Below are 25,631 nucleotides of genomic sequence, written 5' to 3' on the forward strand. Positions count from 1 at the left end.
GTGTGTAAGAATGAGAGTATGTGCCAGGGTCCCCCCTCCATCCCAGTGCCAGGGTATTTCCCCCCCCCTCCCTCCCAGTGCCAGGGTATCCCCCCCGGTCTGTGTCACAGTTGCAGGGGTTCCTCCCTCCCTCCCTTCCTATTCCAGTGAATACATTTGTTGTCTGAGCATTTTGTTTTTTTCTATTGGAGTCAGAGAGTGTCAAGTGTAGGTGAAACAGACTCATGTATCCCGCAGCCCTCGGACCCCCTCTCGATGAATCTCAACATACTCCCCCCCCCCCCCTGGCCCCGGCCATCCTTCCATCAGAGTCATACCTGAGCTCCCTCTACACTGAACCCGGCGCCACCGTTTGCCTGCTGTTGCACCCCGCCCATGGCTTCACACAGGGTGCGGAACTCGGGAGGAGGAGGAGTGTGGAAGAATAGCGTCACGGGGTTGGGATCCTGGAGGATGGAATGAAGCGTCACAGGGGGGCGGTGCGCCTAAGGAGGGAAGCGTTACGGTGTTGGATTGACGACAGGACGCGGTAAGAGGCCAGTGCCATTGTTCCGCCCTCGACGTCATCACGTTGTGACGTGAGGGCGGGGCAGACACTCATGGCCAAACCGGATATCTACACCACCTCAAGTTTCCGGCTCCAGGCTTCATTCGAACGTTGGAGGTGCGTTTTAGGTCCAGAATGGGCGTGGCTAAGGGGGAGTCTATCAGTGAGGGTCAGTGGTGGTGAGACCCTATAGAGATGGTGCGTGGTTGAGGGCGAGTGTATGAGTCAGGGTGAGTGGTGCTGAGTGAGCTTCAGAATGTTGGAGGTGGGAATTATTTATATAGATATACACAGAGGGCAAACGCCATTGCCTTTTACCATATGTGGGATCCTCTTTGTCTTACTGCAGAGACTAAAGTCTTTCTGCTGATTAAGTTGCTTTGGATTTTTCAAGCCACCTGTTTCCCATTGCTTTCTCTTTTTAACCTGTTAGAAATTTTGCAGTTCTTTACTTACCTTTTTTTTTCTCTCTCTTTCATATGTTTCTCATACCACCTATTATAGCTGTCTGGGATTTACTGAACTTGATCAAATTTAGGACTGAGTTAGGATTAGCCCTACTTGCTGAAAGACCTTCAGCAGCGGCATACCGAGGGCGGGGCAGTGGGGGGCGGTTCCTCCCGGGCGCACGCTGCAGGGGGTTGTTTAATTTATTTTGGGGTATTTCCTGTTCTCTTCCAGAATAGTAATCCAGCTACTGATATCAAGAATTGAACAGTTACCCCAGGCTGCATTTGTAGTTACCTCGTTTATCTAGACTCCATCAACGCTCAAAGCAGTTCACTTTTACTCTAAGTTATTTAGGAGCCAATAATCAGAAAACATACTATGGATATGAGAAATATTCTTATTACTTACCAACATAAAGGTTTACAGGATCAGCATAACCAATACAGATTCATTTCTCACAGGAAGTCTCCTAGCCTGATATAAGTTGCCAGATGGTCTCTACTGTCTCGTTTATATACATTTCTCTCAGCCCTATTTTTTATGGACACCTGTTGTGTACCACTTTGACAGTTCCTGTTAATTTCATCAGATTCCTAAAAAACAAGATTTAACTTACATAGACATCACATGAAAAACGCCATTGCCAGCCAGGATGCCACGCCTGTGGGGCAACACTTTACAAAAACAGAACACTGTACTAGTGATTTCACAGTAAGAATCCTGAAAGGTAACTTGAAAACAATACAGGAACGTAAGACCTTTGAAGTCAGAATGATTAAATATTTTGACACCCACCAGACAGGACTTAACAGAGATCTGGGCTTTCTAGCCCATTATAAGCCATAAAATTGTAAATGGTACTGTTTTGTTTGTCACTTCCTGTCTCCATGCATATCCCTCTGTCTCACCCATCCACCTCCATCCCCACCCTGTTAGATTGTCACTGAAATGCTTTGATGTCTCACGTATATATACTGTCATCTACCAAGATTTGCTTATTTCTGATCTGACGAAGAAGGGCAACCTTCGAAAGCTAATCAAGAAATGTATTAAGTTATGTCCAATAAAAAAGGGTATCATCTTATTTTCTTTTTCATGTTTTATTTTGTTTTATTTCTATTGATCAGATTCCTGGTAATTTCTTCAAAATCTGTTTACCAATTATTACGTTTAACCACAAGTTCTTTCTTTATCTCGCAAGTTTCGGACAACTCACCCTTCTGTTCCCTCTATTAACTGGAAATCTTTGTTTTTCGTCACTTATCACTGACCGCATCTTCCCATATTAGCTTGTTTACAGCTGCCATTTCTCGACAAGCTTCACTAAACTTTGCCCATATGCCAGTTTCATTATCACAATCCTGACTTACAACATCTTGAGTGAATTTCAAAGTCAGAGCTGATATTATGATCTTTAAAACCTAACTACCAGGATCAAAACCAGTTGACCTGTTTTTCACAGTAGCCATTTTCTATATTTCAACAGGGGGTGCAGGGAGCAGCCGCACAGCTGTCGGCTCCACCAATTTCCTGCTCCCTCTGATGTTACTTCCTGTTCCCAGGCAGAGGATGCAGGGAACTGGCGGAGCTGACAGCCGCACGGCTGCTCCAAGCACCCCAGGAGGTAAGAGCAATGCCCCCGGGGGGGAGGGTGTTTTGAGGTGATGCGCTGGGGGAGGGGAGGGAGGAACCCTGCACCCGGCAATCCGCCGGGTGGCAGCCAACCAAGGAACACCACTGACCTTCATGCTCAAATAAAGTAATAATTGGAAACCCTTGTGGAAATGCAGGTGCTCATGTACCGTGGGGTCAGGGCCAACTCAAGACATGAGCCAGGTGAGCCACCAATTCAGGGTGTCAGAGCTTAAAGATGTCAAAAGCCTGCCAGGCTAACTCGGTCTTCACAGTGGCAAGAACGTGTTTTCCTCTCACTGCTGTGCTCTGTACACTGCCACCCATTGAGGTAAATGCAGAGCACAGCAGTGAGGTAAAAGCAACGTGATCTCACTGCTGTAAACAAGCAGGTAGAGCCAGGCCGGAGGGTGCCAATCCAGATGGGATGGATTCAGGGAGGTGCCAATGCAGACAGTTGTAGGAGGGGGGGGGGGGGGGTACCAGAGCAACGGTTGGCTCAGACCGCCACAACCCCTTGAGTCAGCAATGAGAAGCGTACCAAGGTCTAGGCCAGGGACTTCGAAAGTTGAAAATTCAAGCAACAGCCAAACTTATATTGGTCCAGCTGGACTTGAAATCAGTGAGATGATGGAGGCAGACTAAGTGGAGAATCTTGTATGCTCATCTGTCCATGATGATGGTGTACTAATGAGGATCTGGAGTCCTGCTGTATAAGCTAAGTAACGATATAGCTTTGAATTAATGTTTAACTAATGTGAAAGTAATTAGTACTTGTTAGCACTAATAATTTTGTGTTATCACCTGTGTATTGTTAGCTTACACTCAGATCTGTGATCCACGCCCAAAATTGTGAGCCTTAATTTAGGTGCCCTGTACAGAATCCAGCGGACAGTGTGTAACTGCAAGGGGGCGTGTACATGGGTGGAGCGTGGGCGGGACATGAGCATGCCACCTACTTACACACGTACCGTATAGAATGCTCTCAGTTATGCACACTGTATGACATACTTGGGTGTGCTTAGACCTGGTATAAGCAGACATGTCTAAATGTAGGTGGGTCGATGCCCACTTACGCAAGCATATTTTTTGTAAAACACTTTGATACTAAGGTATAGGGCGGTATATAAAATGAATTAACCCAATCCAATCCATAACAAAATCTTGGTGCCAAGATGCCATTATAGAATTGACGTTCAGCACAAGGCATTAAGACACCTACCTTTAGGTGCCAAGTTACAGAATTGCTCCCTAATCTTCCATTTTACAGAAATGTGCAGAAATATGGCTCAGTTGTTCTTATTAGGCCCAGGGCAATATTTAGGAAGAGTATTAGGGAGAGAAAATGGTTTAGTATAGTTGCATATCCGAACATGCCAGTAGGTATAGTTAAAGAGAGGTGACAAGACCTTTTTCAGATATATTGGAGAAAGGAGAAAAGATAGGAATGGAATGGAATTGCGAAACTGAAAGATAATGAGAATGACTATGTGGAGAGTGATGAAGATAAAGCGAATGTGCTAAACAATTACTTCTCTTCGGTGTTCACTGAGGAAAATCCTGGAGAAGGACCGCGGTTGGCTGCCGAGGGAACATCTGGGAATGGAGTAGATACTGCGCCGTTTACAGAAGAGTTTATAAACAGCTTGAGAATCTGAAGGTGGACAAAGCTATGGGGCCGAATGGGATACATCCCAGGATACTGAAGGAGCTCAGAGAGGTCCTGGCGGGACCTCTTAAAGATTTATTTAATAGATCTTTAGAGACGAGAGAGGTTCTGCAGGATTGGAGACGAGCGGATGTGGTCCCTCTTCACAAAAGTGGAGACAGGGAAGAAGTGGGAAACTACAGACCGTAAGTCTCACATCGGTGGTAGTAAAAATAATGGACTTGCTGCTGAAAGAAATGATAGTTAACTTTCTAGAAGCCAACGGGTTACAGGACCCGAGGGAACATGGCTTTACCAAAGGAAAATCCTGCCAATGAGTCTTATTGACTTCTTTGACTGGTTGACCAAAGAACTGAATGAAGGATGTGCGCTAGATGTAATCTACTTTAATTTCAGCAAAGCCTTTGATATGGTCCCCCACAGAAGACTCTTGAATAAGCTGAAAGGGTTGAACTTAGGACCAAAAGTGGTGAACTGGATAAGAAACTGGCTGACCGTTAGGTGGCAGAGGGTGGTGGTACATGTTATCCGCTCGGAGGAAAGGAAGGTGAGCAGTGGAGTTCCTCAGGGGTCGATGTTGGGGCCTATTCTGTTTAATATATTTGTGGGAGATATTGCTGAAGGGTTGGAAGGAAAGGTTTGCCTATTTGCGGATGATACGAAAATAGCCAATAGAGTGGATACCCTGGAAGGAGTAGAAACAATGAGAAGGGATCTTCAAAAGTTAGAATGGTTGAGGGTCTTGCAGTTAAAATTTAATACCAAGAAGTGTAGAGTGATGCACTTGGGGTACAGAAACCCAAAAGAGAGTTACCGCTTAGGAGGGGAGAGATTAGTAAGCTCGACTTTCGAGAGAGAGCTTGGGATGTTGGTGTCCGAGGATCTAAACAATGTGACAAGGCAACGGCCGTGGTCAGAAGGATGCTAGGCTGCATAGAGAGGGGTATAACTAGCAGAAGAAAGGAGTGTTAATGCCCCTCTACAAGTCATTGGTGAGGCCCCACTTGGAGTATTGTGTTCAGTTTTGGAGGCCGTATCTTGCTAAAGATGTAAAAAGACTGGAAGCAGTGCAAAGAAAAGCTACAAAAATGGTATGGGATTTGTGTTGCAAACTGTATGAGGAGAGACTTGCTGACCTGAACATGTATACCTTGGAGGAAAGGAGAAACAGGAGTGACATGATACAGACATTCAAATATTTAAAAGGTATTAATCCGCAAACAAACCTTTTTCGGAGATGGGAAGGCGGTAGAATTAGAGGACATGAATTGAGGTTGAAGGAGGGCAGACTCAGGAGTAATGTCAGGAAGTATTTTTTCACAGAGAGGGTGGTGGATACATGGAATGCCCTCCCACGGGAGATGGTGGAGATGAAAACAGTAACGGAATTCAAACATGCGTGGGATAAACACAAAAGAATCCTGTTTAGGAGGAATTGATCCATGGAATCTTAGCGGAGATTGGGTGGCAACACCGGTAACGGGGAAGCAAAACCGGTGCTGGGCAGACTTCTGCAGTCTGCGCCCTGATTGTGACTGAATAGATATGGATGGGCTGGAGTGTAAATTTTAAGGGGCTTCAACGTTAACTTCAGAACTTTTAGTACAAGAACAGTGCTGGGCAGACTTCTACGGTCTGTGCCCTGAAAATGGCAAGGACAAATCAAACTTGGGTATACATATAAAGTATCACATACCGTGTAAAATGAGTTAATTTTGTTGGGCAGACTGGATGGACCGTACCGTTCTTTATCTGCCATCATTTACTATGTTACTTTATCCTAACTGTACCTCCGGGCACTGTGTACCAAGCAACCATGATACAGAAAACAGGTGGGTTACAACTGCTACCAAAGGGAGCATGATTTTAAATGCTCAGTACTTTTTCACATGTGGAACAGCCTGTCTCTGTTTACAGTCTCTGAATTATCCTTAATCTGTTTGTACTGTGGGCTGATTAATCAGCTGTCTCAGGCCACCTGCCATGTTGTAAGTGTCTGGGGAATGTTGAAGTGCTCTGATTGTACGGGTTATGATTATCGAGTAGACAGTACAAGCTCTTCTGTGTTTATCTTGGACTGGTTGCCTGCATGAGACATTGAAGTGCTTTGCGGAAGACATGGAATTCCCCTGGAATAGGTGCAGGACCTTGTAGGCCATGATGAATTTAAGATGGGTGTCGGATTGGACCAGGCTCAGATATTCAGGGTGCCCATTCGACTAACCTCCTGAATCCTACTGAAGCCTGGACAGGAACCTGTGAGCCATGCAGTTAACTGGACCAATGTTTTCCATCCTGGACACCGGCCCAACAAGGAAGTTGGTTCTCTGGATAGCCACCGTAAATGTTACACGTGACCTGCATCTCCAGTATATGCAAAGCTGTCATATGTATATTTTTTACAGATTTCTGCAAACAGAAGGAGTGGCCTAGTGGTTAGGGTGGTGGACTCTGGTCCTGAGTTCGATTCCCACTTCAGGCACAGGCAGCTCCTTGTGACTCTGGGCAAGTCACTTAACCCTCCATTGCCCCATGTAAGCTGCATTGAGCCTGCCATGAGTGGGAAAGCGCAGGGTAGAAATGTAACAAAAATAAAATAGATACTATTGGAGATTCTACATGGAATGTTGCTATTCCACTAGCAACATTCCATGTAGAAAGCTGCGCAGGCTTCTGTTTCTGTGAGTCTGACGTCCTGCACGTACGTGCAGGACGTCAGACTCACAGAAGCAGAAGCCTGCGCGGCCACATTGATGATCTGCAAGGGCTGACTTCTACATGGAATGTTGCTAGTGGAATAGCAACATTCCATGTAGAATCTCAAATAGTAGCAACAGTGGAGGAGTGGCCTAGTGGTTAGGGTGGTGGACTTTGGTCCTGGGGAACTGAGGAACTGAGTTCTATTCCCGGCACAGGCAGCTCCTTGTGACTCTGGGCAAGTCACTTAACCCTCCATTGCCTGCCGCATTGAGCCTGCCATGAGTGGGAAAGCGCGGGTTACAAATGTAACAAAAAAAAACCCAAGACTTAACATGGTCAACTTGCTTTTGGTTTTGCTCTCAGCAATAGCACATTTCCTCTTACATAAGAGTTTCTCCCTTTTATGGTAGATAGACCCCCACCCAGGATGCACCACGTGGGTCAGGCTGCCAACAGTTTGAAGATGAGGGTGCCCTGAGACAAAAGCAAGTGGGCCTTGGGTTGGAGTCTTGGGGTGGGTGGGGTGGCATTAGACTAATCAGTTTTCATCGATCCAGAGAGTAAATGTCATCCATATGTTTAAGAAGATTATGTTTGTTTTCATTTTGTTATCCAACGAGAACGTATAGATTGTGCAGGCTATAAATATTGAAAAAAATAAAATAAATTTTTCAGATTTTACACGGACTTTCATCAAAATACACTTATGTCCATTCTGTTGAGCAGCAAACAAATATCCATCTGACGTGGTTTCATATTTCGAAGAGTATTCTGCCTCTGGGGCATTCAGATTTTCCAACATTTTCATCCTCAGTGGTCCACTTTATTCTGACAGCGTCCTGCTCCACTAATCTTCAAAAGATCACATCAGGTTAATTCCGTTCAAATAATTGCATGACAGCAATCATCCATTCAACAGGTGTTTCAAATGAGAAACCCGTTCACAATCACACCTATACTTCTCCATGCAAAAAAAGGCCTCAGTACATAGAATTGGACTTGTGGTTCTGGTTTTCTGTGGGTTTCCCTCAGGTCCATCTGTGCAGTGTGACAAAACCAGAAGCCATGTAGTAAACTGTGTGGATTCCTTGGGGCTGATATTCAGACTGCGGGAGGGAGCCCGGCTAACTCCCTCGGTTGTTGGCGAACCCGGAAATTCAACGCAGGGGCCATATCTGTCAACCTCTCCTCAAGTCTCAAGTCGCTTCACTGGCTCCCTAGCCGCTTCCGCGTACAGTTCAAACTTCTCCTATTGACCTACAAGTGCATTCACTCCGCAGCTCCTCAGTACCTCTCCACTCTCATCTCTCCCTACACTCCTCCCCGTGAACTCCGTTCGCTGGGTAAATATCTCCTGTCGTCCCCCTTCTCCCCCACTGCTAACTCCAGGCTCCGTTCCTTCTATCTCGCTGCTCCCTATGCCTGGAATAGACTCCCTGAGCTGGTACGTCAGGCTCAGTCTCTGGCTGTCTTCAAATCTAGGCTTAAAGCCCACCTCTTTGCTACTGCTTTCGACTCCTAACCATGAGTCTCTTACTCAGTACCCTCACTTATCACCCCCACCACTGCAATTTCCCCACCCCTAACTGTCTGTTCGTCTGCCCAATTTAGATTGTAAGCTCTGTTGAGCAGGGACTGTCTCTTCGTGCTCATTGTACAGCGCTGCGTAAATCTAGTAGCACTATAGAAATGTTTAGTAGTAGTAGTAGTAATTTCTGGGGGGTTTTGGCCGCGAAAAACATAGCCAGTTAAGCCGATATTCATCAGCTAACCAACCGACTTAACTACTTAGCAGCCAAAGATAGACCTGCTATTTACACGGGTCTATAAACTTAGCCGGTCAGCCAATGAATATTTGAGCTAACTGGCTGGTGACTGGGCTAGCAACTAGGCGGTAATATTCAGCCAAGATAGTCGGCCATCTTGTACTGAATATTAGCGCTTAGCCAGCTTAAGGCTATTTTTAAATAGTTTTATATATTGGGTGGGATGGCAGAAATTTGACCCCCAATGACGAAGCTGACATTTCATGAACAAGTTTTTAAGAGCTTCCTTCCTCTTCTCAGTGAAAAAATGAGCCAGTTTCACTGGGTTTTAACTAGTACAAAATACAGCAAACCTTTCTTGTCTGTGCAAATAATCCCATGCCTAGTTCATTTCATGTGATTTAAACCCAGTGGAATTGAGCTGTTTCTTCACCCATCCCTTTAGCTCTTTAAGATAAGTCAAATGCTGAACAGGCCAACAATAAGCTTTCAGCAAGGACTGGCTTTTGCAGCTTTTAAGACACGGGGGGGGGGGGGGGGGGGGGGGGGTTTCGGCAGTAGCTGCGTCAAGGGTTGAATTATATGCAGTAGCTTAAGCAGGTTAAAGCGTGGCTGTGGGAACAAGCTTTCCGGAGGCTTGAGGACTGGGTGAGGTTTTTTGGGACGTGGAAATGCGTTAAGAGAATTTGGCTGGGGAGGTTAGGTAGGATTTTTATTGTTTTAGGAAGATGAGATTATCAGTAGAAATCAAACAGAATAAAACATGGAAAAGAAAATAAGATGATACCTTTTTTATTGGACATAACTTAATACATTTCTTGATTAGCTTTCAAAGGTTGCCCTTCTTCATCAAATCGGAAATAAGCAAATGTGGTAGCAGATAGTATATATAAGTGAAACATCCAAGCATTACTTTGACAGTCTGACAGGGTGGAAGGGGGGTGGGTAGGAGGTATGCATGGGGACATCAAAGCATTTCATTGATATTCTAACAGGATGGGTGTGGGTAGATGTGAGGAGGGTGATAAACAGAGAAATACAATTTTATGGTTTATAATGGGCTAGAAAACCCAGATCCTTGTTAAGTCCTGTCTGTTGGGTGTCAAAATATTCAATCATTCTGACTTCAAAGGTCTTACGTTCCTGTATTGTTTTAAAGTTACCTTTCAGGATTCTAACTGTGAAATCACTGGTGCAGTGTCCTTACTTAGGAAGATGAGAGAAATGAATTTAGTTTTTTCAGGCCCCTGTAAATCAAATCAGATGGTATCAGAGAGGAGGTAGATAAATGTGAATAAACAGCTACAGCTTACTGGTCGATCCTTATTTCTATGTGTTCGAGCGGGCTAACTTGGCCACAAGAACTCCTTATTGCATTTATTTATCTCAATGTTTCATAAAAATCATGTGGTAAACCCTTTTGTGATTTTCTTGTAAACCGTGTTTTAGGGTGAGAGCGGCCTGCGTGGATTGGACGGGGGCCCCGTAAGTAATATTTCTGTTTACTTATTTTAGTGGCAACAACTGTAATTCATTCCTGTGCTTAACTATATTGAGTGTGAATGCGTAATCCCAGGAGATTTATAGCTTGACTCTCTTGCCCTCAAAGTTGGTCACGGTGATAAGCTCATCCCAGGTGCAGCAAAAGACAAAGGAGGAATTTTTAAAAGAGGACACAAAGGGGTCTGTTATACTTTTGACACTTTTTCCTGAGGGCTGCTTTCTTAGGGGTACTTTTGCTAAGGTGTAGTAATAGATTTAGCGTGTACTAACGATATTTTATACCTATGGGCTTCTTGCATGCGCTAATCATTAACGTGCTCTAAATCCATTAGTGAACCTTAGTAAAAAAAAGACCCCTTAGACACTTCTGGCATCCTGGTAATCTACGAAGAAGCTGCTCCCTCAGAATCTTTGCTGGAGTAAGTTGGAAGTTCTGCTGGGGCAATGACTTTGCAATTCTCAGTACTTGTGGAAGATGTGTACTCAACGCATCTGAGGGTCGTCTAAGGTGCACTAACAGATTTAGTGTGCACTAAGGGGCCCTTTTATGAAGTGACGGTAAACTTTATGAGAAACTTTTTCTTCACTCAATGTGTAATTAAACTCTGGAATTCGTTGCCGGAGAATGTGGTAAAGGTGGTTAGCTTAGCGGAGTTTAAAAAAAGGTTTGGACGACTTCCTAAAGGAAAAGTCCGTAGACCGTTATTAAATGAACTTGGGGAAAATCCACTATTTCTGGGATAAGCAGTATAAAATGTTTTGTACATTTTTGGGATCTTGCCGGGTATTTGTGACCTGGATTGGCCACTGTTGGAAACAGGATGCTGGGCTCGATGGACCTTTGGTCTTTCCCAGTATGGCAATACTTATGTACTTATGCCTAATGCGGGCTTACCGCTTGCTAAAAGAGAAGTACCGCCGGGCTACTGCAGCAGCCTAGCGGTAGTTCCTTCCCCCAACGCGTGCCATTTTTGGCACTGCAAAAATATTTCAGTTTTTGTAGTGCCGGTATGTACCTGGCGGCACTGCCCGGTTACTGCCGGGTTAGCGGGAGCCCTTACTGCCACCTCAATGGGTGGCGGTTAAGTGCTGACCCCTGAAATGGCCGCTTGGCGAGCGCTTCACTCGCTGCACGGCCATTTCTTGAAAAAAAAATAAAGACCTGCCTTTTACCTGCTACGGTAAAAGGGGGCCTTGGCGTGCGTCAAAAACACAGGCCCCCTTTTGCCACAGCTTCGTTAAAGGACCCCTTAATGCTGCAAAGCTCATTGCATACCTATGGGCTGCATAGTACTTAATGCACACTGATTCTTTAGCACGTGCTAAATCCGTTAGCGCATCTTAGTAGAGGGATCCCTTGGTTTGTTAAGGTGCCTTATAAATTTTAGAGTGCATAATCTTGATTTAATGCAGATTAAGCTATGCATTCATTTGAGTACAGTCAACTTGTGTGTTAAAAATATTTGAATGTATGTTTAAAAATTCCAGTACATGTTAAAAAAATAATTATAACACATTTGATAAACGATCTAAAATGATGCCTAAATATCAGGGAATATTTGTGGTCTGGGCACGTCCTGGTACTTATGAAATCCATAGTTCAGACGGAGAAAATACTTTTTTTTAGAGGCCCTTTTAAGAAGTTGCGCTGAAATTTGGGCTTGCTATCATGCGACTTTCCTGCCTTTTTTTTTTTTGCAGGTCGTGTTCTAAAGTTCGCATTAGAGTGGAGTACACACGAAAAATTAACATGGGAGCACTCACCGCCTCCTGTTTAGGAGGAACTAAGTGCTGTGTTAAGTTTGCATTATCCAGTTAGCATGTGCTAATGTGAACACGCTAGCTGAGTAACACTTCCCTGCCCATGACACACCCCCTTCAGAATTTTATTTTGAATAAATAAAGTGTGGTATAGCATGTGCTAACATGAAAATACCACAAAACACTTTGACGCAGTTTCCAGTAAGCCTGTTCTCATGCGCTAAAGCCCTGGTGATCAGAAGCAAAAGCAGACGCTAGAGGCTCTTAGCATCATACTAATGGCCATGTTTTCCCCCTGCCACATGATCAAAGCTGTTGAGTGTGTGAAACAATGAGCTCGCTGGCTCTGACCACAACTAGCATGCAAATGCATGCTAAACAGGACATTACATAATCCTCCCCAGTGGGCAACGTGCCAAACAAGGGCCAGCTCGGAGCTGGCATTAAGATTTGCAGAGCATTGGGGCGGAATGGGGAGCTCTGTCTAGCATGCAGCTGCATGCTAGCAGGCCTCCCCATCCCACCCCAGGCAAAGAAACAGGTTTACCCCCATACCTCAAAGAAACAGAGGAGGGAGTAGCACTCCCCCCTCCTTCTAGCTCTGCCTCCAAAATGGCGGCACCCTGCCCAACCCAGTGCATCCTCAGATGTGCTGGGCAGGGCTTCCCTAAACTCCCTTATATGGTAGGGAAGCCCCTCCCAGCGCATCCCAGGATGCCCTGGGCAGGGTGCCACCATTTTGGAGGCGGCGCTGGAAGGAGGAAGGAGTGCGACTCCCTCTTCCATCTTTTCGAGGTGCGGAGTGGTGAGATTCAGGGGGGTGCTAGACCACTAGGTGGTGGGGTTGGAGGTCCACCAGACCATCAGCCTCTTATGTCCAGCGTGGGATGGGGGGGGCCTCCAGCCCCTATGTTTGACAGGTCTGGGCTTTTTTTTGACAGGCCTGACCTATCAAACAACTCCTGCAGGATGATCAAAACTAATAGCGTGCATAAATTTGCATGTTATTAGTTTTGATCATCCGGGCTTTAATTCCCCGCACTGTTCTGGCACTAAATTTTCAGTGACTTCAATACAATACTTAGTTTTAAATCAATACCGTAATTTTTATGAAAGTTTTTTATGCAGTTTTTCAGTGCCATTCGGAACAGCGCGGGGAATTTGATCATTGGGGCCTAAATGCACTTTAGGACTTAACTTCCTTTTGTAAAAGAGCCTCTCAAATAGTTAGAACTCCATCCAGCTGGACAGGACTGTTGATTTGTTTAGCACACAGCAAACATGGGGAATCACTTTAGTCATTTGAATTAAGTAGGTCAGAAGTGAGCACAGTACTACCTGACATAACACACGTAGGGTGTTCATTCATTAAAAATAATTATTAGGTGTCATGGTTTGGTAAAAGCTAATGTGACCTGTCTGGACAGCCTGTGGGGGATTTTTTTCACCTGTGGTTAGTAGAATGCTGTGAGAGTCAGCGTGGTAAAAAGATCTCCTAATAAGTTGTGGTGTTTGGTATTGGTTCTGGAGCAACCTAGGAAATATGAAAAGCTCATTCACTACTACATGGGTTTTTGATAATCCTTTCAAAATTATTGTCACCTAAGACTGCATTTTCTTCAGGAAGGCTTCGGCTACTAAAGCTTTGTTTTGGCAAAGACCGAACTGATGATTGCACTGAATCAACACCATGATTATCTCTACAGCTGAATCCCTCTGTGTAGCTCACTAAGAATATTCTGTTCCTCAGAACACTAGAGTTATTTATTGTTTGCTTAATGTCTGATGAGGAAGCTCGGAATTTGGGTTTAATGTGTATTTTTTTTAAATAACTGTAGATAAATAATGCAGCATGGTGCTCTCTGTCAGTAATTATTGTCTCTGGATGCTCTTAGGAAGATGATTCAGTTTTAGTGACACTTATCCCTACAGGGCCTGCAAGGTTTCCCAGGACAGGAAGGTTCTGCAGGACCCAGAGGATTTCCAGGCGTCCAAGTAAGTGAAGCAATCAGCTGCTGATTCTCCATTCAAAGCACATTTGGGGGGAGGGGGCGGGAAGGGAAGAGTGCTGATTATGATTGGGGGGGTTGGGGGCTGGAAGGAGGGATGCTGATCTTCAGGCCACCACTGACAGCTAGGCAAATACCGGCCGATTTTCAGTACTGGTACCCGCATAGCTACGCGACCAAAATTAGGACTGCCTTTTATGCAGTTTCATTTGGTCACTTAGCTGTGCGTGCATCAGCACTCAATATTGCTGGCACCTTCACAGCTTCTGGTTCCTCCCCAATTTCACCTTCAGAATGCCCTTCTGTTCACTTTTGAAATAGCCAGTTAGTTAAAACAGCATAAGCAGGAGCAATCTCCAGTTGCTTCTTCTAGTTTCAATCTCAAAATGGCTGCCACAGGAAGTCCCAGCAGCCATTTTGGCTGAGGAACTGGCAGAGCAATAGCGACTGAGGATCGCTCCTGCCTGGAAGAGGCCACTAGACCACCAGGGCATTTTAAGGTAGGCCTAGGGAGGGCCTTCAGGTGGTTCAACAGTCCGAAAGGGGTAGAGGGTGTGGAAGAGAGTTTCAGTTCAGCTGAAAATGCAGTGGCAGATTTGGGGCTGGTTTCGATGTGGCCTCTAGTTACTTCCAAAATGTAACACAAATGCATGTGTCATACAGATCATCTGCATTATACCCCAGGATTGACTATAGAAGTATAATAACTAAAAGTGACTCAATATCACATTTCCTTGTAAAAGTCTTCACACCCGTGAGCATTTTTCACATTTTGCTATCTAAAAAATACAATTCAAAATGCATCAGTTTGTTTTATTGATCTACACAACGTATCAATGTGAAAAAAAGAACAGTTGTAGAAATGTTGATGTAATTGAGAATAAGGAAGATTTTATAAGTCTTCATGCCCCAAGACTTAGTACTTGGTGGAAGCCCTTTTTACAGTAATAATAGCCACGAGTCGTTTAGATCTACCAACATTTCACAGTGGGATGTGGTGCAGGCCTTGCCTCTTCTTGTTGGCTGAATAGCTCAAGCTCTTTCAAGTTGGCTGGGTATTGTCCATGGGGCTGCTTCTTCCGGGGCCAGTATTCAGACTGTGGGAGTTAGACTGGCTAACTCCCTCGGTCGGCATTGAACATGGTTATTCAATGCCGGGCCTTTTCCAGTTACTGGCATTGAATATCCGGTTTATTTTTGGCCTGTTTAAAGATAACCAGCTAAGTCAATATTCAGACTTACAGGCTTATTTTCGAAAGAGATGGACGTCCATCTTTTCAAAAGAGATGGACGTCCATCTTCTGACATAAATTGGCACTTGGAAGTCCATCTCTCAGAGACGTCCAAATCGTTATAATCGAAACCTGATTTTGGACGTCTCTAGCGAAAGTCCATCGCAAGGACATCCATATCTGAGGGGGGGGGGCGTATCGAAGGCGTGGTGAAGGTGGGACTTGGGCGTTCCTAAGACTTGGACGTCTTTGAGCCATAACGGAAAAAAGCAGAGACGTCCAAGACTAAAACTTGGAGGTTTTCACCCGGACATGTTTTTATTGTGCATAAGGCACAAAACGGTACCCAAAATGACCATATGGCCACCGGAGGGAATCGGGGATGACCTCCCCTTACTCTCCCAGTGGTCACTAACCCCCCTCCCATCCTCAAAAAGCATCATTAAAAATATTGATTGCCACCCTCAGATGTCATACTCAGGTCCAGGTCCCTGGAGCAGTTTTAGTGGGTGCAGTGCACTTCAGACAGGTGGACCCAGGCCCATACCCCCCCCCCCCCACACCTGTTACATTTCTGGAGGAAACAATGAGCCCTCCAAAACCCACCAGAAACCCTCTGAACTCACATATAGGTGCCCCCTTCATCCGTAAGGGCTAAGGTAGTGGTGTACAGTTGGGGGTAGTGGGTTTTGGGGGGGCTCAGCACACAAGGTAAGGGAGCTATGTACCTGGGAGCATTTTATGAAGTCCACTGTAGTGCCCCCTAGGGTGCCCCATTGCTGTCCTGGCATGTCAGGGGGATCAATGTACTACAAATGCTGGCTCCTCCCACGTCCAAATGGCTTGCATTTGGACGTTGTAGACTTGGACGTCTTTGGTTTCGAAAATGGCCAAAAATCAAAGATGTCCAAATCTAAGGATGTCCAAATCCAAGGACATCCTTGGTATTTTTGAAACGAAAGATGGACGTCCATCTTCTTTCGAAAATGACCTTTTCCCCGCCTCCGAATTTGGACGTTTTACAAAGACGTCCAAATTCCAACTTAGATGTTTCTTTTGAAAATGCCCCTCGTAGTCGGTTATCCAAACATGGCCGCTAAACTGGCTTTAAAAATAGGCGGATAGCCGGTTATATCGGGCGATATAACCGGCTAGCTGCTAGATGCTAACTGGGGATATTCAGCGAAGGATAGCTGATTAAGCGCTATTTAACCTGTCAGCAGCCATTCTGGCCAGTTAAATAATGCTGAACATCAGGGGGTTCCAGTCTCGCCACCAGTGATCTAGTGAGATCAGGTCTGGGCTTTTATTGAAGGACTTTCACTTTCTTCTTGCTGAGTCACTCCATTCTCACTTTTGCTTTGTGCTTAGTAAATAGACCTGATTATATAAAATAAGCCCTATAGTAAGGAAATATGTGAAGGTGTGATAGTATGTGCTAATGTGGAATCACGCTTTAGTAAAATTAAACCTAGCATATAAACATCAGATTTTACAAATCAACATTAAAACAAAGAGCTGCTGGTGGGTCTCCTAGATATGAGAGGTGAGTTAGATGTGAGTTCTGGAGAACTTACTGTGTTTATCAGGAAAGCTTGCTTACTAGTGAAAAAAAACTGACCCAGTTTATGGAGAGGTCAAATGCAAAGATGGAGAGGTTATCAATAGGGCTCTACCTAATATTCATATTCGATTTGATTCGGCCCCAGATACATTATTCATATTTGGCCAAATAGTGATTTAACACTTGATTTCTGATTTCACTTTGCTTCTTTTATTATTTGCTGTGTTAAAGCTCTTTATTCCTATTCAGTCGAATAATATTTTTCATTATTTGTATTCAGCCAAATAGTGAAATATGCTATTCAGCACAGTTCTAGTTATCAGTGTTGGAGAGAAAGCAGAGAATACATATTTGCAAACATGGGAACAGGGCTGCTTTTACCAGTAGGCCAAGGAAGCAGTTGCTCTGAGCCTAGGGTTACCATATTTTGTTCTCTGAAAAAGAAGCGGCCTCGCGAGACCCTTGTCATGCCCCTGCCCCGCCCACACCATGCCCCTTTTGCATCTTCGTCCCGCCCTTTCTCGCTTTCACCCTGCCCCCTGTCACTTATTCCCCTCCCCAGGGCCACATATTCCCCTCCCCCCATCACCTCCCCTCCCCCGGGTCACATATTCCCCCCCCCCCCCCCCCCCCCCCCCCGTCACTTCCCCTCCCCTTACTTATTATCTACTGCCCTGGTGGTCTAGTGACCTCTTCGGGGCAGGAAAGAGCCCCCTCTTTCCTCGCGAGGCCGCTTCAACTCTTGGCAGCCATTTTGAATCCCGAGACCGTCACACAGCAACAGGATGCAGGGCAAGGGCAGCGCTCCAGGCAGGAAAGAGGGGGCTCTTTCCTGCCCCAAAGAGGTCACTAGGCCACCAGGGCAGTAGATAGTAAGGGAGGGAAGGGGAGGCTAGGATAGGTACGCCGCCTGCCCACCCGTTTGTCCAGAAATCCGGACAAACGGGCGGACTGGCAAAACCCACCCGGACACCCAGACGTCCTCAAAAAGAGGACATGTCCGGGTAAATCCGGACGTATGGTAACCCTATCTGAGCCAAGCTTAACAGAGCATCTATAAGTAAAAGCAGTGCTGAGCACAAGGCCCACTCTTGTCAAGTATCTTTGTTCACTTCCTTCCCCTCCCCCAAAGGCACAGAGTCCCTGTTGATCCACACTGCTGCTGTCTCTGCTGGTTCTGCCACTTCTGATGTCACTTCCTGTTTCTGAGGGGAGGGACCAGCAGAGCCAGCAGCAGTTCAAACTAACAGTGGTTCCATGCTTTTATACCACTTTTTAGACCCAGAAAGCAAGATTAGCTGTGCTGCTAGACTGGGGAGGGGTGGGAGACGAGGGCACTGCTGGACTGAGTGGGGGAACCTTTCACAAAAGTGGTTAATGCACCCCTACATGGGAACCTATCTTTAATTCATCAACAATGAAATTTTGCAATGCAATTCTCAATACTCTGAGTTTATAAAAGAGAACGGGAAGGAGGGTGTTTGAAAGGGAAGGGGTTATAGGGAGAAAATGCTGCTCATAAGATACAGTGGGGGAAATAAGTATTTGATCCCTTGCTGATTTTGTAAGTTTGCCCACTGACAAAGACATGAGCAGCCCATAATTGAAGGGTAGGTTATTGGTAACAGTGAGAGATAGCACATCACAAATTAAATCCGGAAAATCACATTGTGGAAAGTATATGAATTTATTTGCATTCTGCAGAGGGAAATAAGTATTTAATCCCTCTGGCAAACAAGACCTAATACTTGGTGGCAAAACCCTTGCTGGCAAGCACAGCGGTCAGACGTCTTCTGTAGTTGATGATGAGGTTTGCACACATGTCAGGAGGAATTTTGGTCCACTCCTCTTTGCAGATCATCTCTAAATCATTAAGAGTTCTGGGCTGTCGCTTGGCAACTCGCAGCTTCAGCTCCCTCCATAAGTTTTCAATGGGATTAAGGTCTGGTGACTGGCTAGGCCACTCCATGACCCTAATGTGCTTCTTCCTGAGCCACTCCTTTGTTGCCTTGGCTGTATGTTTTGGGTCATTGTCGTGCTGGAAGACCCAGCCACGACCCATTTTTAAGGCCCTGGCGGAGGGAAGGAGGTTGTCACTCAGAATTGTACGGTACATGGCCCCATCCATTCTCCCATTGATGCGGTGAAGTAGTCCTGTGCCCTTAGCAGAGAAACACCCCCAAAACATAACATTTCCACCTCCATGCTTGACAGTGGGGACGGTGTTCTTTGGGTCATAGGCAGCATTTCTCTTCCTCCAAACACGGCGAGTTGAGTTCATGCCAAAGAGCTCAATTTTTGTCTCATCTGACCACAGCACCTTCTCCCAATCACTCTCGGCATCATCCAGGTGTTCACTGGCAAACTTCAGACGGGCCGTCACATGTGCCTTCCGGAGCAGGGGGACCTTGCGGGCACTGCAGGATTGCAATCCGTTATGTCGTAATGTGTTACCAATGGTTTTCGTGGTGACAGTGGTCCCAGCTGCCTTGAGATCATTGACAAGTTCCCCCTTGTAGTTGTAGGCTGATTTCTAACCTTCCTCATGATCAAGGATACCCCACGAGGTGAGATTTTGCGTGGAGCCCCAGATCTTTGTCGATTGACAGTCATTTTGTACTTCTTCCATTTTCTTACTATGGCACCAACAGTTGTCTCCTTCTCGCCCAGCGTCTTACTGATGGTTTTGTAGCCCATTCCAGCCTTGTGCAGGTGTATGATCTTGTCCCTGACATCCTTAGACAGCTCCTTGCTCTTGGCCATTTTGTAGAGGTTAGAGTCTGACTGATTCACTGAGTCTGTGGACAGGTGTCTTTCATACAGGTGACCATTGCCGACAGCTGTCTGTCATGCAGGTAACGAGTTGATTTGGAGCATCTACCTGGTCTGTAGGGGCCAGATCTCTTACTGGTTGGTGGGGGATCAAATACTTATTTCCCTCTGCAGAATGCAAATAAATTCATATACTTTCCACAATGTGATTTTCCGGATTTAATTTGTGATGTGCTATCTCTCACTGTTACCAATAACCTACCCTTCAATTATGGGCTGCTCATGTCTTTGTCAGTGGGCAAACTTACAAAATCAGCAAGGGATCAAATACTTATTTCCCCCACTGTAAATATCTGGTGTTATGTGTGTATTGTTTGAGAAATTAATGTTCGATATGTGTTGTGCATTACGAAATAAAGAGATTGAACTATAAAACAAAGACCTGAATGAACCAGGTTACAAACATAAGCAATAAAACCACGCATGTGATTTCTGTAAGATGAGCAGGACTGCAAATCCACACATGCATTGGGAAAAACTGGCAGTGGAGTGGCCTGTTCTAGGCTGTTCTATCACCTCTTAATGAGAAGAAGAGTGTGATTACTTTGTATTTTTCTTTTGCATTTAGGGTCCACCTGGTGTTCCTGGTCTACCGGGTCCCAAAGTAAGTGCTCAGCCTCCTGCCTTGTTCTTCTTTTTTTGTGCTGTGATTTGAATATCTTTTCATCGCTGTTTCCTCCCTCCTGATTCGTAACCCTCACCCCACGTGACATATCAAGGGAATTTCATTACCCCCGACTAGCCCTGAGCACTGAAGAGAAGCATCTTCTGTCATGACTCTTGAAGCTTGGTAATTAGAAGCCCCAATATCATGGAGCATAACCCTGGCACAGCAATCACCTGAAGTCTCTATTATTTTATGAAGTCTCTTTTATTGAATAAATCACAGATAATTTACTCACAGATAGACGTTCAGGATACAGAGACTTCTTAAGCTGGAGGCTGTGGGAGGTGGAGATCTGAAGAGAGGTAGTTGTATTGCAGGGGGAGGGGAAGGTCGTTGAACAGGTAGAAATAGTCCAAAGCTGGGTGACTGCAATGTGCGATATCTCATTTGGAAGAAGATATTTACAGGGTAAAAAATCCAGGTTCGTTACAGGGATTTTCAGCAGGACAGAGCTGTCTGGAGCGAGATGGTGTTGGCTCCATGTCCCTGGCTATAATGGAGGAAGAAGCCCCATGTGGCTGAAAGGACAAAGAAGTGGTGGGGCTTCACACAGGGAGGAGCAGATAGAGACCAATGGGGACAGAGCCTGCCATCGGATAGCAAGGGGTAGTCCTAGAGATAAGAGGGAAAGGTCATACCTGGCTGACCTCTGAGGACAGATAGTAAGACTGAACAGGAAGACAAAAGAGCCAAGCTTGGCAGAGAGAGAGAGAGAGAGAGAGAAGGTCTGAGCAGCCTCACAACCAGTGATAGCAGTTCTTACACAGGCAAACAAGTGTGGTTGCACTGCCTGTGAACTACATTACCCACAGTGCATTGCTCGTGTATTTTCCAGTGGGAAACTGCAGCAATGATAGTCCTTGGGGCTGAGAATAACAGTAAAGGCATTACACACATTTTAGGATCACGTTATAAACTAGTGCGAGGCTGTCGGAGGACAGAACATCTTCTGAGATTCTCCGGGGCTCATGCAGAAAGCCTAGTGCAGATGGTAGAGTGCAGTTAGTGTGATGTGTCTGCTCAGTCTTCTGGATGCACAGGGGGAAATTCAGTAAAGGTCACCCAAAGTTGGGTGCCGAGATGGTGCGCGTTAAGCTTGAATTCTATAAAGGCAGTTCCGCACGAAGTATAGCATGCAATTTCGCCAAAAGCCATGAAAACAACGTACAACCACAGTATACTTACAGGTTTTGTAAGCTAGCATGGCATGACTTTTGTTTACTTTTCAGTTAACCTTTTGTATCATTTTGTTTTTTTGTTTGTTTTATTAATTCCTTTTAGGGTAACCCAGGATTAGGTTTCCAAGGGGAGAAAGGAGAGAAAGTAAGAAGATATATTTTTTCACTTCTCTGAGTTGCCGTCAGTCTTTTGAAATACACATCCTTGTAGTCTTGTGTCATAAAGATTTTTAGCAAATCTCTGCAGTAAACAAAGCTGATGGAGGATTACTTTTGCAGTTTGTATAAATAATAAAAAAAAAAAAAGAAGCCAGTTTGCAGGCATCTGTAGGTGGCTTGAGCGCTTGAGTTACAATAATTGATCGGCTGTAATTATCCAAAGCACAACAGCTCTTAGGGCAGATGAAGTCCAGAGCTTTTCAAAACTGTTTTTGAGTTTGCTCTGTCAGTCCAGCTTCTAACTCTGTCTCCTTTTCGAACAGGGAGATGTAGGTTTACCAGGTGACCCAGGCCCGCCGTCGTCTTCTGGAACGGAAGAATTTGTGGGGTTTCCGAAAGGAATCAAAGGAGAAAAGGTTTGTGAAACTGATTCACGCAGTTAGCATGTCGGCAGAGAAACAAACCGCAGCTGAACAAAAACCCAGTTAAAATTCTCTGCTTGTCCCGGTGGATGTTGTGTGTGCAAGGAGAACCGTCCTGAGCATTTCGTATTTGCACTCACACCACTAGTAATGTCCATTTATTCACAAGCTCTCTACTCTCGCTTTTTGTTTTTTGCTTGCAAGTGACATCCTTGATAGGGCATTATCCCTGGTCCCGCTGCGCATGCAGGCAATATAACTGCACTCCATAAGAAGAAAGGCAGAGATAATGGAAAACTTTTCAAAAAGTAATAATCTGCGATTTATAAATTTTCCTTTGTTGGATAATGTGGCTCCTAGAGAGATGTTGAAAACATATTTTAAAGATATCTTACAGATTAGTGAAGAAAATATACCTCCTTTAGCGCAAGTTTTCTATCTTCCATCTAGACAGCAACAAATATTACAAAATCAACCCTTGGATGTTACAGCTTTCTTAGAAACTTCAGACTCTGAACAAGTAACACCAGCCACGTTGTTGGCTACAGTTGTTTTGTCTTCTGATAAACTATGGATATTAAAATTGTTTTACAAAAATCGTGGAAAAATTTTCAAAGGGTTAAAAATTAGTGTATATCCTGATATATCAAAGGACACACAAGTGCGCCGGAAAAGATTTCTTCAAAAAAAGCAGGAAACGATTCAGCTGGGAGCGACTTTCTTTTTAAAATTTCCGTGCAAGTGTTTGGTCACATACCACTCTGAAAAGTTTGTGTTTTATGACCCATCCCAACTCGAGACATTTATTACATCTAGGAAGATTGTTGGAATAGTAATTCCAACTAATGATGCTGTTTGAAATTGGAATATAGTGTCCCTTGTACACCTCTGCCACTCTTTTTGAAATTGTTTATTTCTAATTAATATACCTTCAATGATGTTTGTATTTTGAACTCCCCACTTGTGGACTTGTATTGGTTTTGAGGGAAATTTCATGTATGATTTTTTTTTTTTTTTTTCTTATATTATAACCTCATTATATCCAATTTTTCTGAACAAGTTTGTATACTTGAAAAATTGAAATTCAATAAACAAATTAAACATAACTGCACTCCATTGTATCTAGGTAGAGGGGGGAAGGCATTTTCTGCATGACCGTTTAAAGTTTTTGTTTCATAATACACCTTTCCCTTTCTCCCCTTTCCCCACTTCTCCTTGTTGAATGAGTCTTTTGTAAAATACACTACACATTGGGAATATTCTGGCTTGGATATCCCTTTTCCGGCCTACATAATGTATCTAAATAGAGCTTAGAATTGTCACTGCACGGTGGTTGCTGCAGGACAGGAGGCAAAACCCAGGGACCAGCAGGCATCAAAGAGGAAGGCTGTGACACATCAGTGGGAAAAACAAGACTGACATGGTTCAGATCCATAGGTGTAGCTTCAGGGTGTGGAAGTGTTAATGCTGAATTGGCTACTCCCCATCCGCCCTCCCCATTGCTAATATGATTGCTTCTCCTTGCTTCCATCAGTATGGAAACTAAACTGATGTTCAGACTGGTGGGGGGAGGGGGGTGGCAAAGGCTGCAACAGCCTGGTTTGGGGGAGGGACATGGCAGTGCAAGAAAAATGACAAGTCATAAGGGGAGGGAACATGGCTTGGCAGCAGCAACTGGTCTAGGTATGGGATTCAGTGGCTTGGCAGAGATGGGGAACTTGGAAGCCGCTTGCCAAGACCAGCACCATTGGTGAAAGAAAGAAGTCTTGTCTTGGCTACTGGACCACTCCAGGTGTCTCCCCATTCAGACAGCATTCAGTATGTGTGGTGCATGCAGAAATTGCTGTAGGGGGCACTGTTGATTAACTGATGTAGATCCTTTTTGAATCCCCGACAGAAGGTGCTCATCTTTTGACTTCTAGTTCATCTCAATGTTTACTGAATTGGTTCTTCTTGTTCTAAATAGGGAGACCCTGGCCCTAGAGGTAATCCTGGATTTCAAGGCCCTTCTGGTTTTCCGGTAAGCTCCGTTTTCATTTGACTTCAAAGATTTTGAATCAATTATGGTTAACTTTTTGCTTTAATTAATTTATTTTAAAACATTTCTATTCTGCCAATCTAGAGATTCTCAGCAATTAACAGGTAACAGAGGTAGTTCCTACCACATAAAAACATTCTGAATTTTAACACTAAAAAATATGATCTAGTTACGCTCATTACACTCATTGCAGTTCATAAGCACATGGATAAAAACGGGACTTCAATTTCTTCCTAAAGATCAAAAAGAATGATCCAATATAAACTTCCAGTGGTAGGAAATTCCACAGGCCTGCCAGTGTAACGGCTCAAGACGTCATATCTCCACAAGAGCCTGCCTTCACCAGTAGACTCTGATCAGCAGATTGAAGAATCCAGGCCGGATCGTATTGAAAGACCCCGATTTCATACATGTACTAAGCTGGCCCAAGGCTGTCTGATGTCTTACGAGACCCTTCAGATGTGTGCCTCCTCATCCAGGTGGCAGGCTACCATACGGCTCCAGAAAAAAAGAGGACAAATTGAGCCATTCCAGATTTTACTTCCATTGAAAGCAATGGAAGTAAAACCTGGACTTGCTCAATCTGTCCTCCTTTTTCTGGAGCCATATTGTAACCCTCACGCCCCTATCACCCCCACTCCCGAATCCAGCATTTTTCCTTCCCCGCCTCCCATAGTCAAATATCTCTTCCCCGCCCCCCCACCCCCCCATCAGCCCCCAAGTCCAGTATCTCTCCTTCCCTGCCTCCCCATTATGAACTTTGTTTGTTTCTTTGGATGAATGATACCTGTCCTGTATTTTATGGAGTAGGTAATGGGATTTGATATGCCACCTTCCTGTGGTACAATCAAAGCGGTTTACATTTATTATATGTAGGCTCCTTTCTATTCTGTTTAAATTTTATTGTAAATTGCCTTGATGTGCCTTGTAATTAAAGGCGATTTTATCAAACGTCAGTAAACAATAAACCATAGTCAAACATCTCCCCTCCTCCGTCCAGCATCTCTCCCTCTCTGCCTCCCATAGTCAAATATCTCCCCTCCCCCACTCCTGTGTCCCGCATCTCTCCTTCCCTGCTGCCCCATAGTCAGACATCTCCCTTCTTCCACCCAGTGGCACACCTAGGCTATTTGACACCCAGGGCCGATCATTTTTTAACACCCCCATCCAAAATCCAGTACTACACGTACTAAGAATACAAAACACAACAAATGTCATTCAAGAACTACAGAGCAATTCTACCATACCATATAAGCAGTAACTTCTATGAGCCACACAAGGGTGTACCTAGGAAAGGGCAGCATCTTAAACATTGCAGTGAGCACTAGAACATCAATACACCTACTGTAAAACTAAACCAGCCAGAATAGTACAGATAGTGGATCCTGCACAGTCAACGCCAACAGAAAACCATGGGCCCTGTTTACTAAGATACGCTAGCGTTTTTAACGCTCACTAACGCTAGAGACACTCATAGGAATATATGGATGTCACTAGCATTA

General features: G+C 44.7%; 1 protein-coding gene across 1 annotated transcript in view; it reads left to right on the top strand.

Moving 5' to 3' along the window:
* COL4A6 (collagen type IV alpha 6 chain) overlaps positions 1-25,631 on the top strand; it is a 446,909-nt gene that overhangs the window by 282,140 nt on the left and 139,138 nt on the right. The window contains 6 exon segments of the mRNA XM_030209832.1: positions 10,214-10,249; positions 13,961-14,023; positions 20,234-20,269; positions 21,614-21,655; positions 21,993-22,085; positions 24,058-24,111. Of these exon segments, the coding sequence (XP_030065692.1) occupies positions 10,214-10,249; positions 13,961-14,023; positions 20,234-20,269; positions 21,614-21,655; positions 21,993-22,085; positions 24,058-24,111 (324 nt within the window).

This window comes from Microcaecilia unicolor, chromosome 7, assembly GCF_901765095.1.
Source record: "Microcaecilia unicolor chromosome 7, aMicUni1.1, whole genome shotgun sequence".
Classification (NCBI taxonomy): domain Eukaryota; kingdom Metazoa; phylum Chordata; class Amphibia; order Gymnophiona; family Siphonopidae; genus Microcaecilia; species Microcaecilia unicolor.